Source organism: Gymnoscopelus braueri (assembly GCF_963280865.1).
Source record: "Gymnoscopelus braueri genome assembly, chromosome: 22".
Lineage (NCBI taxonomy): Eukaryota > Metazoa > Chordata > Actinopteri > Myctophiformes > Myctophidae > Gymnoscopelus > Gymnoscopelus braueri.
This window is the reverse complement of record NC_137624.1, coordinates 19,327,407-19,342,493: the sequence shown is the minus strand read 5'-3', so window position 1 is coordinate 19,342,493 and position 15,087 is coordinate 19,327,407. Positions and strand designations below refer to the sequence as shown.

Sequence of the window (15,087 nt, the reverse complement as noted above, 5' to 3'; positions counted from 1 at the left end):
TGTGATGCATTATTAACTGTGCATATTGTTTGCGGTCAGTGCATAGGACAGCTGTTATGAACATAATGACATTGTCCTCCACGCTTGTTAAAACAAGTGTAACAGTTGGTCAAATATTAGCCTTTCCAAGCCATAGGCCCCCATGCCGCCTATGAGCATCAGACAGTGTAAGTGTTGTTATTGGGGCGTGACTCCTGGTACTTGGATCATGCTGTGCAGAAGAAACGTATCTAACATTGTTACATGCAACATTATTTTCTGTCATACGATGCTACTTCGCAAAAACAGTTGCATTGGTTCCACCACTGTACAGTAGCTCTTTGTGCTCCATTGCTCAATCAATACCGCTATCAGCTTTATGCTCCACTATTACATCTCATCTAAAAACACATTATCAACACATACACACAGTACAGATTCGAATCGATGCAATACTGCCCTACTGCTGAATAACGTGCTATCATTTTACCCACACAGCTTTTTCTATACAAGTGCAGTGCCTGAATGTCACATTCTGTGTCTTACAAGGTACATTGGACTAATGCAAAAGCAAAAAGGAGGGTAGTTCCATGCTTTGGAAACAGCAACATTACATAGTCCTGCATAGGCCACCAGGCCTGGCGTAGATCTGCGCTCCGCGGAGCGCCACTTTCTAGTTGATAGCCTATTATTACTCTTACTTTTATTTAGGCTAAATTTAGACTGAAATTAGTGGAAAGCTTGCACAAGATCATTTCACCCACTCTTACACCTGGTGTAAACAAGGGTTCCATTCATCTCAATAAGTCCACTGCCGACATACTCACCTCGTTATTCTGCACATTCAGCAGTGAGGTTAATGATTGTTCCTTCTCGTTCAGTTTTTTTATTTTTTATCCATTCAATCCGGGAACGCAATCTTTTAAGATTTCTTTGGCTATTAAAAAAATAGCAGATATACAGTACAAGCTCATATCTGCAAATCTTTGAATATATATAAATATATGTATATATTTGAATATATATAAATATATGTATATATTTTTAAAGCGAACATATGTAACTCAAATCTTTACTCTAGGGATTCTACAAATGTCAAACAGTTTTTTGAAAAAACATATGTTGCTATAATATCAGTGGTTCTCAAACTTTTTCATGTCAAGGACCCCCAAACTGATATGTATTTGTCTGCGGACCCCCCTCCCCATCTCAAAATATTTTGTTCCAGGGACCCCCAAAGATTTGAGTAAAAAATGTATATATATATTCAAAGATTTGCACACATTTTAGATTTTGTTTAAAAAAATACCAGATCTACAAGCTCATAGTGCGGCACTCGGTGCCACGCTATTAGCTTGTAGATCTGCTATTTTTGAATAGCCAAATAAATAAATAAAATGACATAGATGCGATTCCGGTTTTAATGGGTTAATACTTCCTTATCACAGACGTCTTTTTCTCATAACACTTTTCTTTCATGTTGCACCACTCAAACTTTTTCCTTATCTGACACTTTGACAGCGCACTGAGAGCAGCCACCGCTTCACTTGTCACGCACGAGTATGGGTGTAGGTCACAGCCTTCCTTTGCTGTTGCCTACCTTGTGTCTGTTCACGCGTCGTCAGCCACAAACATGAATATCAATTGATGGACAGAGCAATTTTGAGCTTTGTAGATTGGCTATTTCCGGCGATGAGGTTTTATGTAGAGGTGGGAAAAGGAGAGGACCAAGTATAGAGCCCCGGTGCGACCCCGATAAGACCCCGGTATATTGAGATAAGATGTTCTGCTTTATGTCAAAGGCAGACTTAACATACTGTAGTTCTGTTATGCCCTCGATCTAAGTAAGAACCATTATACAATGAGTGAGATTTTCAATCAGTCAGTCGGTCAAACAGACAGACAGCCGGTGGTGCGTTAGTGTCTACGATTTGTATTGTTTCTTACCTTTTAACACTTCTTAATAAAACAGTGACACAGCAAAAACATCAACTCATCTTGCTAGTGTAATAATACATATCTTGGTGCATTATGCTAATTCAGTAAGTTCACTGTATCTTCATTCTTCCGTTTGCCAATTAGAGATTTGACAGCTACAATTAATGGGTTTACCAATTGGAACGTTAGGTATTGAATAGAGTGGCAGATAATTATAGGGTAATAGTTTATAAGCCATGACTTGTGAGTACTCTGGCACACATTATCCCCTCTCTCACTTTTATCCTCTCTGTCATTCCCTACTGTATGCTACCGGATAAATCGGAAGTGCCATTAAAATGATCTTTAAAAAAGAAGAATTGCATGGGAAGTGACAGGTTGGGGTTGTTGTTATTTGGCACAAAGTATCGCAAGTTTTAAATCCTTTCCATATGAACGTACACCCTGCTCCCCTCCAGGTAGGTAAAACAGTGAATTTGCAACCATTGCAATTTCACAATTGCTAGGGAGTTCTTCCAGAGGTTCTGCAGAGGTTGCCCCTGGTCTATAAGGGTACTTATTATAATTATTAATAAAACAATACATGACAGTGTCAAAAGGTGTTTGTATGTCAGAGATTGATGTATGTATTGTTTTTAGTTTTAGTCAATTACATTCCAATGCTCATTAGCTTCACAAGTTAAAGAACAACAATAATATGGTTTCTCAGTTTATATCTAAAGGAGATGATGAGTGACTATCCACCGCTCTCCCTTCTATTCTTCCCTCAGTCCTTGCCTCTGTCCCTCCCTCCCTTCTCTCTCTTTCTGTCCGTTTCTCCATGCCTCCTTCTTTATCGCCCTCAATGTCTCTTGCCCCCCCCTGCTTGCGTTGTCTCTGATTTACATCTACATGTTCTCTCATGGAAACGATATCCCAAACTTTCTAATATTGCCCTTTGAGACTGATAGTGCTGTGTCAGGTAGTTTAGTGCGTGACACTATAGGTCGCACTCTCTTGCCCTCCACATGCGTCATAAACCCTGGGAACAGCAGCCAATCAGAGTGAATGATGACAGGGCTGGGACGGTGGCCAATTAGTGGAGACGAAGTGATTCATGCAGAATGTTTCACATGACTACACCGGTAGAAGGTGAAGCCGGTGTGTTGGCGCTCAAAGCCTGTTATTTATGACTTAGACGAAAAAGTCGCTCGACAAACATGACAAACAATGAGCCAACCCGTTGTCTGTTGAAAATACATCATTTTGGACGTGTTGCATGACTTTTTTTCACCGGTAGCATAAATTACCATAAAGCCATTTCAGCCAGACACCTGAACCACAGCTCATTCACCACAGAGTAATAAAAACCACTACTGCTCTTGGAGTCATTCATAGCCATTTTGAAAAGTCACTTTTCATGCATAAATAATACATCCTTAAAGGTGCCTATACTTCTAAGTGATATTTCTTGGTTAAAACGAAACGCTTTCTTAAAAAGGTTAAAGCTCCAATTATTTTGATAGTAATTATTTGATTTCTATAGACTCTCTTCAGCTCTTTAATCATCACCAATTTCATTCAATCAGGCAAGGGAACCCATTTATCAGCTTCCAATTCCTATTTTGTCCGTTCATTTTTTGTTTCATAATTTCCAATTTCACTTGTTTATCCTGTATCTTGTATGAGTTCTCACTCCTGATTGGACGAAATTGCTATTCGACCGAAACATTTATTTTATGTTTACTAAAGATATGGAGAGAGTCCTGTTGCTGAACAAACACACTATAGCAATGATTACTATGGGAATAGAGCCATGTCACACAAGAAAACATGGAACCCCATATTTATTTGGTGAATATTATACATGAGAATCTACATAGGATGTTGGAGACAACAATTTTCTCTCGACCAGTTTACCAGACACTTCTTTTCAGCTTTATAGCCTGGAAAACTTATTTTTCTGAGAAGCTGCCAAACTACTGCCAGCAGCATGTGGTAAAGAGTTTCTAGAATGTCTGCAAATCTGTCAGTTTGGACCTTCCCGAAATATACCAGTGAATTATTTTGTGGTCTGCATTTATATAGTGCCTTTTTCAAAGGTGCTATATGTGTTATGTTCACATATCCACACACCAGTGGGGGAGGCAGCCATGCAAGGCACCAACCTGCAACATCAGGAGAAGTTAGCGGTTCATTGCCTCACTCAAAGACACTTCCACCTGATGCCAGGAGGAGTGGGGATCACTCCAGGAACCTTCCGTTTCCCAGGCAACCGCTCTACCTTCTGAAACACAGCTTGCACAATCTAGTGTTTCCTCTCACAGATTAAGATTAAGATAACATGAGATTGGATGAAGCTTTATTGATCTCCCGGAGGGATATTCAGGTGTCATAGCAGCAAAAGCAGTGAGAATGAAACACCGGAAAGGTACATGTAAGAGTAAGAGTTAAGAACCAAACCAACATGAGTAAAAATAAACACAAAATAAAGTAGTAGTAGTAGTAATAATAATAGATGATAGTAATAATAGCACATGTTTTATAGAGCATTTATCAAAACAAAGTGGCTACTAGGCCTCCTTTTTCCCCTCTACACATAATCTCTTCGCTGAACATAGCTAAACCTACAAGCTTTTGAGATGGTAAATTGGCTGTTTTGGCTGAATGTTCACCCCAGAATACAGGCGCTTGGGATCGTGTGGTTAATCCTCTCACCTTGAACACAGGAACTATGTCAGCAAAAGTTGTAGATTGGTTTATAAACCTGTCACATAAAGACAATCAATAGACAGTAAATTCTGACAGTGTATTTATCTCTGAGAGTGAATTGATCCTCGAGTGTTTGTAGACGTCCATGAGGAAGGAAATGGAATGTTAAACCTGACCGTTGTGGGCAGATTTATGGGTCCAAATCATGCACGTTATTATACATCAGACACTTTGAGGCCGTCTTTCTCAAAACAATTGGTGACTATAAATTGCACCTGTTATGTCCCCTGTGTTTTGTTCTGTTTGCAGTATGGAAATAATACTGACTTGGTTTGAAGTAATTTCTTTTATTGATGGACCTCCATTTAGGCTATAAAGGGTAAATTGCTGAATGTGCATGCTCTTTTACAACACCGTTTTACGATCACACAGTTTCCCAACACACAACACCACCATTACATTAAAATCAACTCTATAGTGTGGTTAAAACGTAGACAATTTCGTTAATGTGCAATAGCATTTTCCCTGCTCTTGAAAATGGACTTAAATTCTCCTGAATAAATCTGGTTATTCTGACCATGTGTGGGCATATCTTGATCAGTAACGGCCAGCTGATTTTTTTTTGTGGTGTGCAGCTGAAAAATATCTATCACAGATTGATGCGTAGGTGAGTGCACAGATAAGTTTGTGTAGGAATATCAAACATCATTGTCCACATTTACTGACAAGTCCTGAGACATATTTTTGAGGATTACACCCACAACGATCAATGTAAAATATAAATATATAAAACATTTATATGTATTTTTGAAAGCTGTCTTTGCTGTATCTCCCCAGACCATATATAGCAGGTTGTGATGGATCAAGCCAGAAGTTCTTTTGCTGTTTTCAGGAGGCATGGTAGTGTATTATGTGAGGACAGGTGTTTGTTCAATCTGTCACATGTGGCATTTGTGGCGTGCTTATCTGCAGAATAATGGATAGCTTGCTATAGACATTATGAATCAATGACTTCTAACCCTTGTTTTAACTTTTAACCCATTAAGACCTGGAACGCATCTGTGTCACTTTTTGATTTGAGCTAAAAACTAGAGCATTATTTTACACTTTGGCTATTAAAAAATAGCAGATCTACAAGCTCATAGCGCGGCACCGAGAAATCCTAACAAGTTTTCTGAAAAACGTATGTTGCTAAACTGTAATATCAGTGGTTTGTCAAGGACCCCCAAAATTACATGTATTTGGCCGCCGACCCCATCAAAATATATTGTTCCAGGGACCCCCAGAAGCAAAGATTTGAGTTACAAATGTTGTTCAAAAGATCTACAAGATCAAAAGATCTACAAGCTCATAGCGCTGCACGCGGTACTGCGCGATGAGCTTGTAGATCTGCTATTTTTGAAGTATGAAATAATGGTTATAGCTCAAATCTAAAATGACACTGCATGCGTTCCCGGATTGAATGGGTTAATTCGATACTTTATAGTTTCCCAAGCAGTGTTGATGTTAGAGGAAAAATGTGAGGATACACCGAAGTGGTGAGCCACTGGCCTCAAGGGGGCGACGAGGGCTCAGGAGGTACAGCAAAGTTGTCTGCTGGTAATTGGAAGGTCCACGGTTCAATACCCTGTTCCTCTTGGCATTGTGTCGAAGTGTCCTTGAGGAAGACACTGAACCCCAAACTGCTCCCGGTGAGCAGGTTGGTGGTGCCTTACTGTACATGGCTGCCTTCTGCCATTGGTGGGTGAATGTAAAGGATACGTTGTCACGTGCTTTGGATGAAGGCCCTATTAAAATGCATGCAGGCTTGCGACTCACTTTTTGTTATTGCTCCCTATCAAAAAAGTCTTCATTCGCAACGTTTCTGTCCTCACACCATCTTCACGTTAAAAGGTAAAAAAGTAGATGCCAAGCAACCTGAAGAAGATGTGTGAGGATCGACACATCGCTAATGAAGACTTTTTGATATGGAGGCATTAAAAAGTGAGTGGCAAGCCATACTTTCTCAAATTCATTCAATGTTACTCTACAGTTTGGCTCAGCACCAAGATAGGAGGGTGTGCGTTAAATTGATCTTGACTATATAAATGGAGGGACTAGAGTGGTGAAATATAAATGGAGATTTTTTTTTTTTGGGGTGATATATATATATATATATGCATTTCTTTGTACCTATTGTTCAGAAGTATCCCCTTAATTGATTTTTGGGAGGAGAACCTCACATAGAGAACCTATGCCTACCTATTGGGTTCTTAACTCATTCACCGCCAATGACATGTTTTCGGTGTTTTACGCTAGATGGCGCTCTTCGCTAACCTATGAGTATCAATTTGACTCCCAGTGAAGCTGTGAAGCAGGAGTGATCACGTGATCGCAAAAACACAGGCACCGTTCACTTCCTTGTTCTTCGGAAAAACGCCCTTGTCTTGCCTCCCTGGATTTCTTCTGCATTTTTGATGAGACATGTTATATTCAACGAAAAAATAATAACTCTGTGACTACTTCAAAGGTAAGAAAAAACAAGACTCTGAGGCTCGTTAGCCAACTAGGCATGGCTGCCACCCGCAGCTGAGTCCACTCTAGGCAATCAGAGACCAAAGAGGAGAGGGGAGGGGCTGGGGACAGACCCATGTCGTGATAGTCTCTCAGAAAAATGCCATTTTAGTATAAAAATCGTGGGAATATTGTGTGGCTTGTGGGGATTGGGTCTAATATTTAGTTCAGTGACCATGGAGCTAAAGAATAGTTAAAGGATCTACACCATGAATTTAAAAAAATATATATATATTTAATATCATATTGTTTATGTCCCTCCAACGTTTTTCAAAGGGTTTGAGCCTAAATCAAGCCTCAGATATACTCATTCCAACTAACTTCTCTCTGGCTTATGAACAGGGGTGCACATAACTTTTTAGGTCTAGTACTCAGAAGAGCACCTGGAGATGTGACTTGGTGCGCACCAAATAAATGGTCCCGTTCCGTTTTGTCAACGGGGGGGGGGGGGGGTTTAGCCCGGTGCCCACCGGGACAGTTTTGTCAACGGGGGGGGGGGGGGGTGCGCGAGAAAAAAAGGACGCTCTGCTTCCAAATTCCGCAGATTTCGTTTTTTTTCTCACTCACGCCGTTTGGGGAACCCCCCAAGGTTGGTGCCCTGTGCTGCGCTGCTTTTATCCGCCAAATTTGGGACGTTCACGGCATATTTTGCACCATTACGGTACGTTCATCATCGGTGACGAGTGCCTCTAACAGCCGCTGCGCGCAGCGGGCTGCGAGTCGCAGCCTGTCTGTGTGTCAGGATGCGAGGCTCACACAATCGCAGCATGCGTCCCCCTGCGCCTATGGCTGTACATGGGGCCGACACGTGCTTTAGCGTGATTGTGTGAGTGTGGCTTCAGGAAGTAAATTCCTAGCCTCGATCTCCAGGCTTTTATTTTTTAGTTTTGCTAAAAAATTAAAGCTTGGAAATTCCTGTCCCAGCTGTTGGTACACAAAAGCGCCTCGCGTCGTCTGATGTGGTGCGCATTATTTATTTTGGGTGCGCATGTGCACCTGCGCACCAGTTATGTGCACCCCTGCTTATGAAGCACTTTCACCTGCAATACCACATTGTCCTGATTTGGCACGTGGCGCTATTGAGCCAGTTTGTACAGTATGCATGTTATCTCCTGGTTCTGTGTCTTTTTTTTTTTATGTTGGAACTGAAAAACGGGAGGGATTGTATCGCTTGTGACGTCACGTGCGGGGGCAAATCAGTTTGGCCTGTTTTGAGACCAATTTACATAAAACCCCAGATATGCTGCTCAATTTTATTTTTTGGGATAGAAGAGAGATAGGGGAGACCAAAAACACACAAAAAAGAAGGAAAAGTTAAAATTCATGGTGTAGTCCCTTTAAGAAGCTGCGTTCTTATTCACTCGTCCATTGGAACCTGATTAGCTCCCCATTTGCTTTCACATTGACGGAGTCGTTCAGAGGTACGAGATGATACAGACGGAGGACATACCCGACCCACCAGGGAGGTGCGTGGAATACCCACTCCTTCCTCTAGTAGTCAAACTGCACCAAAGAGGGACACACCTACTGGCTCTTCAAAGACAGCGGAAGTGACATCGTGAAGCTCTACGACCTTGCGACGCTGTGCAAATTGAGGCTGAAGAAGAAGAGGGGTGTCAGAACCCGTTCAGCCACCCATTTCGGATGCTGTCATTGCACTGAATAGGACATTATCACGTTTAATCAGACTATTGATTGGTCTAAGTAGGTGAGATGCTGACCTACCGACGGAGCTCAGTAGGTGTTTTGTATAAGTATAGATTTGGAGTGTGACGGAGGCGCGCCGTCTCAAGCTAACTTGAGCCACGAGAAGCACCACCTAGCGAGCTAAAACAAGCGAGTTGCCACACCAAACTTCACAAAGTTCGCTTGAGCCGACTCATTGCCGTCCGAGTTATGTACCGATAGGCACAGAATCGTGAATCTTGTTTTGGGGTGAGCGATATCTGCTATTTTCTTTTTTAAATCATGGAAAATGTGTGCTCCGATCTGTGCTGGAACAACATATTTTGAGATGGGGGTCCGCGACCAAATAAATATCATTTTGGGGGTCCTTGACATGGAAAAGTTGGAGCACCACTGATAAAGCAACATACTGTTAGAATTTAGAAAGCATTTTCAGATATATATTTGGCCGCGGAACCCTATCTCAAAATGTTTTGTTCCAGGGACCCCCAGAAGCAAAGATTTGAGTTACAAATGTTCGCTTTGAAAAAATAAATATTCAAAGATTTGCAAAACATTTCAAGATTTTTCAAAAATAGCAGATCTACAAGTTCATAGCGTGGCAGTCGGTGAGTTGTAGATCTGCTATTTTTGAATAGCCAAAGAAATTTAAAATGACACAGATGCGTTCCCGGATTGAAGGGGTTAATGCTGGAAGAAGCCAGGAGACGGAACAGGAAGCAGTATACGGGACGATCAGAACTCTCTGCTTCTGAACTGTGTCAAGCTGTTGGAGCAGGAGGAGAGAGAGAGACGCCCCCAGATCGTCGCGTCGGCCCATTACATGCCGTCGGACGCTCTTTTCCGGCTCGGCGAGCCGCCAGAAGAGGAGGAGAACGGAGACGAGCCGCTCCCGGACACCGCCGGTTCAGAGGACAGCAGCTACAGGGACACGGAGTGGGACGAGGAGGAGGAACCGCCAGGCAAGAAGAACGGCTCCTACAGCAACACACTCCGACGACCCTACCTGTTTACCTGATAAATAATGCAGTAAAAGTAAAAGTACAGTATTTGCCTCTGAGATGTAGTGGAATAGAAGTAAAAGTGCAGAAAATTGGAAATACTCCAGTAAAGTATACATAGCTCAAGATTGTACTTAGGTACAGCACTTGAGTAAATGTACTTAGTTACTTTACACCACTGGACGCCAAGAATAATGTGTTTAACGGTGTTCTGTTGACATCGTACTGACGGCAGTCAGTTGGAGCAACGTCATTGGTTAACCTACATTGTAACATCATCACTTAATGACATCAAGATGTCGTCGTCACAACCATGTCCTTTAAAACAAAATGTCGACTAAACCCAAACATCATTTGGCAAACCACAGATTCAGCTGCTTGAAGTAACTTCCGAAGACTAGTTAGTTGTCAACGCCGCTGAACCGGACTGTCTGCTGTGTAGAACAGAGGATTCCCAGAAGCATCCTGGACTGTGACTGTGCTGGTGATCCATTCGCTATCAACAGCCATCGGCTTCTTTGATTGGCCAAAACCAACTCTTCAGCTTTGTGGATTTGTTGGCTTTGTGAGTCCTTTGCGCCACTGAAACAATAATAAGCAGTAGAGCACACATTAGGACTTTACTTTTACAGAGCAAGACTTAGAATACGGTGTTAGAGATGTTCTGCTGGACGCTGCATCTGAGTGGAGGACCACCAATGTACAGACATGCAGGTGTTACAGTTGGAGACAAGGTGTACTTATTTGACGAGTGCTATGATCAGAACATGGATCAGATTCATGTTCACATTTTCAACACAGTGTCTTTACGGTGGAGGACGTTGCCCCCGGTGACACCTGGAAGAGGAAAACATCACCTCGAGGTTCCCCCCGCGTGGTACGGCCACTCAGCTGTGCTGGTTGAAGATGTCATCTACCTCTGGGGAGGTCGTACTATATTCGATGACTGCAACGTGCTTTATGCATTTGATGTTGACACCCACAGATGGTTCAAACCCAGGGTTTCTGGGACTGTTCCAGAGGCGTGGGCGAACCACTCAGCCTGTGTTTTGGGGAAGGTCATGTATATACATGGAGGAGAAACCAACCTGACTGGATTCACTAATGACATCTACAAGTTGGACACCAACACAATGGTCTTGTCTTTAATAAACACCAGAGGTACACCTCCTGTTTCATCATATCGCTCTACCATCATTATCGGGACAAAGATGTTTGTATTTGGGGGCTACCTCTGCAACACCATCAGGGTGTTTGACACAGACACCGACTGCTGGCTGAACACACCTTCTGCACAACTTCCTACAGAAGGACATCAATCAGCCTTTACCTACAATGGAGAGCTGTACATATTTGATTGTCACACCACCCAAGACCAGACCTTCAGTGATCTGTGGAAATTCAATCCAGAGTCCTTCTCCTGGAAGAAGGTTGAGCCCAAGGGGAAAGGACCGTCTGAGATGTGTGGGATGTGCTGTTGTATGGTGGGAGATCGTATCGTTATCTTTGGAGGATCACCAGAGGATCTGTATATCTTAGACTTGAGTCCTAACCTGAAGACTCTATGCAAGCTAGCAGTTATTCATTATGGTCTGGAGCAGGCGGAACTCACACATGATGTCAGGTGGGAACTGGCAGCCATGACTACCAACAGAAACAGACACTAAACAAACAAAAAAACAAACAAATGGTGACTCGCTAGCACAGATTCATAATTAGGCATGTAACGATTTATCGTAAATCGATTTAAATCGATTCAAACTGGTGACGATTTAAATCGATTTCATAAAAACATACATCGCGATACAACCAGCAGAGGGCGCAATCGAGTCAGACTCCCTTCCTTATTCTCCGCCTACTATTTTTTCCCCTCAGGGCCACCATAGCTGCCTGCCTTCGGTCTCTTCACTCTAACCTCGTTTCACCAGTCTTTCCACCTCACTTCACTCACTCAACGGCAGGCTATGAACGGCAGAGTGGGGTTCACGTCCTCTCAGGCTATGAAATCTAAATCTAACTAGGCGATAGTGCTGCATAAAGAGGGAAATGTGCGTCGCATGTAAACATGTTTATTTGATTGATGAATAGCCCAAACTATACCGTTTACCCCCTCCCCCGTCTGACCATGTTGTTAGCTGTTGTTAGCCTGTCTGATTTAAACTCTGTAGGAAACATACAACTGATAGGCTTCTAATGAAAACGGCTAATTCTGGAGCGCCTCGGTGCGGCTGCAGGGTACAATGAATAATAATCTAATTTAATAATTTAACAATTGTATCAGACTGCTGACAACGTCAAACTCCGTTCAACACTGTCTTTCAGATATATAGCGAATTACATTGATATTAATCAATTAATTATTATCTAATCTCATTTGGAGCAGTTTAAAACAGTTTCCCTTATTGCATAAATGTATTGTACAGAATGCTGAGAATATAGCATAGATAAAAAATTACTTGTAAATCCCAAGCTTGGAACAAAGGCTAAGCCTTAATTTGTTTATTTGAAGGTTTTCTTTATAATTTATTTAATCTGGGATATATGTTTTAAAATGTATTTATTTCATATTACTTATATATTTAAAGTTATTATTTTACAGATAAAAAAGTATATGTCTTAATGTGTACCTTACAGTTAATGCATGTACCTCATGAATGATAAAAAGGCTTTATTTAATTTCATATATTGAAAAGAGGATAAGAGAAAATACAGTTGTTAAAAAATACATGATTTTTGTAAGAGAAATAATCAAGGTTTTTCAGTAATTTGTCTGGAAAATAAATGTGCTGAAAAATCGTGAAAAATCGTATCGTGAACCTCGAATCGTGATTCGAATCGTATCGTGAGTTGAGTGAATCGTTACATGCCTATTCATAATCCACAGATCACCTGAACACAGTCCAACATGTTGGACACAGTTACAGAGTCTGATTCCTGCTGTTGTCCAAAAGTAAATAATAAAACAACTAGAAAAAGTGCTCCTCGGAGCACAGGTCTCCGCCAGGTCAGGTAGGTTATTGTGGCCGCCTGGTGGCGCTATAATAGGCCCATGTGGACACTGCATTCATGGCTTGGGGCATTTTGTGCAAAAAAATAGTTTTTGCTAAATTAGACCTGCTGGTGGCGCTATAACAGGCCAATGTTAAAAGGGTGGCATTTGTTCCTCAACAAAGTGTGAAAGTGCGTGCAAAGTTTGACCGCAATCGGACGGTGCGTTCATGATTTGCGGAATTTTGTTCAAAACAAGCCACTACTGCAAACTTTAGATGTCAATCTTAGCCAATGAGAATGGAATATGAAAAATCAAACAATCCGTCTTGATCACATGACTATGGAGATCATGTGTACCGATTTGCGTGAAATTTGGATAAAATCGGAAGGAGTAATATAGAGAAATGTGTTTTACGTAAGTCGGCCTCCTGGTGGCACTATAAAAGGCAGATGTGAAAAATGCAGGGCAAAGGTTTTTCCTTGACCTCTAGGGAGTGCGCATACAAAGTTCGGTGCAGTTATAGGTACAAACATGAATCGGCCTGTTATAGCGCCACCATGAGGCTGATTTCAAAATGTTCAAGTGTCATTTCTTCCTCAGCATAGTGGAAATATGCGAGCAAAATTTCATGGAAATTGCATGCTGTGTTCATGATTTGAGGCATTTTGTTCAAAAAGGAGTACTACTGCAAACTTTGGAAGCCATTTTTAGCCAATCAGGATGGAATATGGAAAATCTGAAAGACCGTTTCGTTAAATGACTATAGAGATACTGTGTACCGATTCGCGGGATTTTTGGACAAAATCTGTAGGAGTACTGTCAAAAAATATGTTTTGCACAAATTGGCCTCCTGGTGGCGCTATAAAAGGCCCATGTGAAAAATTTGGGGCAGAAGTTCGGAATTGGCATCCAGGGAGTGTGTGTGCACAGTTTCGCTGCGATCAAGCCAACGGTGCCGGAGATTAGCTGCTCACAGACGGACGGACACACACACGGACGGACACACGGACGGACGGGGTGGAAAACATACTCTCTCGCCATGCCTTTCGGCCTAGCGGAGACAATGACATCCCTGTCCTGTTCTAACTGATTGAGTGATGACACCCACTGACTCTAACCTACTTAAGGGTTCCAAAGCCATATGCCTGTAACCTGATGAAGCCCTAAACGGGCGAAACGTTGTTCACTATTTTTGGTTAAATAAATACAAAAGACGGGAGAGCAGTTTATCGGGTGCGGACATTCCCTTTTTCTTCACTTGATTATTTTTGGGTCCAACACCACGTTTAAAGGACTGGGGGTGTTGCATGTCCTACATCTTTTTTTTTCTCGTGGATTACATTTGACCCAGTTAAGTTGTAAGTTCATTTCTCTTTAGGTTTATTGTCAATCCGCCATATGAGTGCATTGAAAGGCAGTTGAGATTAGATTACATAAATGTTCCTAATATCTACACTCTACAGGGTACAAATGAGATAATTTCCATGCATACAGTACAAATCTACAGTACAAAGTCATCATGCATTCTGGGCTGTTATACAATGGTGTTACAGTATGATATACTGTAGATGCGTTTCTGACATCAAACCAAAGCAGATGGTCTCAGATGGTCAGCCATCATTCATTCATCTATCTCCTTATGAAGCTTCGCGTTGCTATTAGGTCAAGGCTAATACATACTTAATGGCACAACCCTTTTCGACAAAGGTGCTGTATTTTCAACTGGCTATAGTGTCGGTCGGGACTTTTTCCAGGTGAAAATCAATTCAGTAATAGTAGTTGTCATGTCGGTGTACCTGTCAGTCATTCAGTGGAAAAGTTTGAACAACTTGATGGATTATTTTTGCCAGTTGACAACAGCAGAGCATCAGAACCAGTACAGCAGCATATTTTAAACATTTATTCGTATTTATAACACACACACACACACACACACACACACACACACACACACACACACACACACACACACACACCATTTATTTATATATCATATTTTTGAATTGTGTAACATCAGTGACTCCTGCTGCTCCAGGCCACATGGAGAGATGAATTTGAGTTGTGTTCACAGAACATGCAGATGATGAAGCACCATTCAGGGGAAGCATTGCCAAGGAAGAGACAGGGTTCTGTTGCCTGCCCTGAGGCCCAAAACACGCTCTGTCATGCAAACACAAGCATGCACACACACACACGCACGCACACAAACTCACGCGCGCGCACACACTCACGCGCGCGCACACACAC

At 41.9% G+C, this 15,087-nt stretch overlaps 2 protein-coding genes across 2 annotated transcripts in view; both read left to right on the top strand.

The window, feature by feature from the left end:
• plppr1 (phospholipid phosphatase related 1) overlaps positions 1-15,087 on the top strand; it is a 78,892-nt gene that overhangs the window by 44,078 nt on the left and 19,727 nt on the right. The gene's annotated exons all lie outside the window — the stretch shown is intronic.
• Positions 10,508-11,515, top strand: LOC308078209 (kelch domain-containing protein 3-like; the record flags this gene model as incomplete). The annotated part of the gene is made up of 1 exon (XM_080419334.1): positions 10,508-11,515. The coding sequence occupies one exon, from the start codon at positions 10,508-10,510 to the stop codon at positions 11,513-11,515; it is 1,008 nt and encodes a 335-aa protein (XP_080275460.1).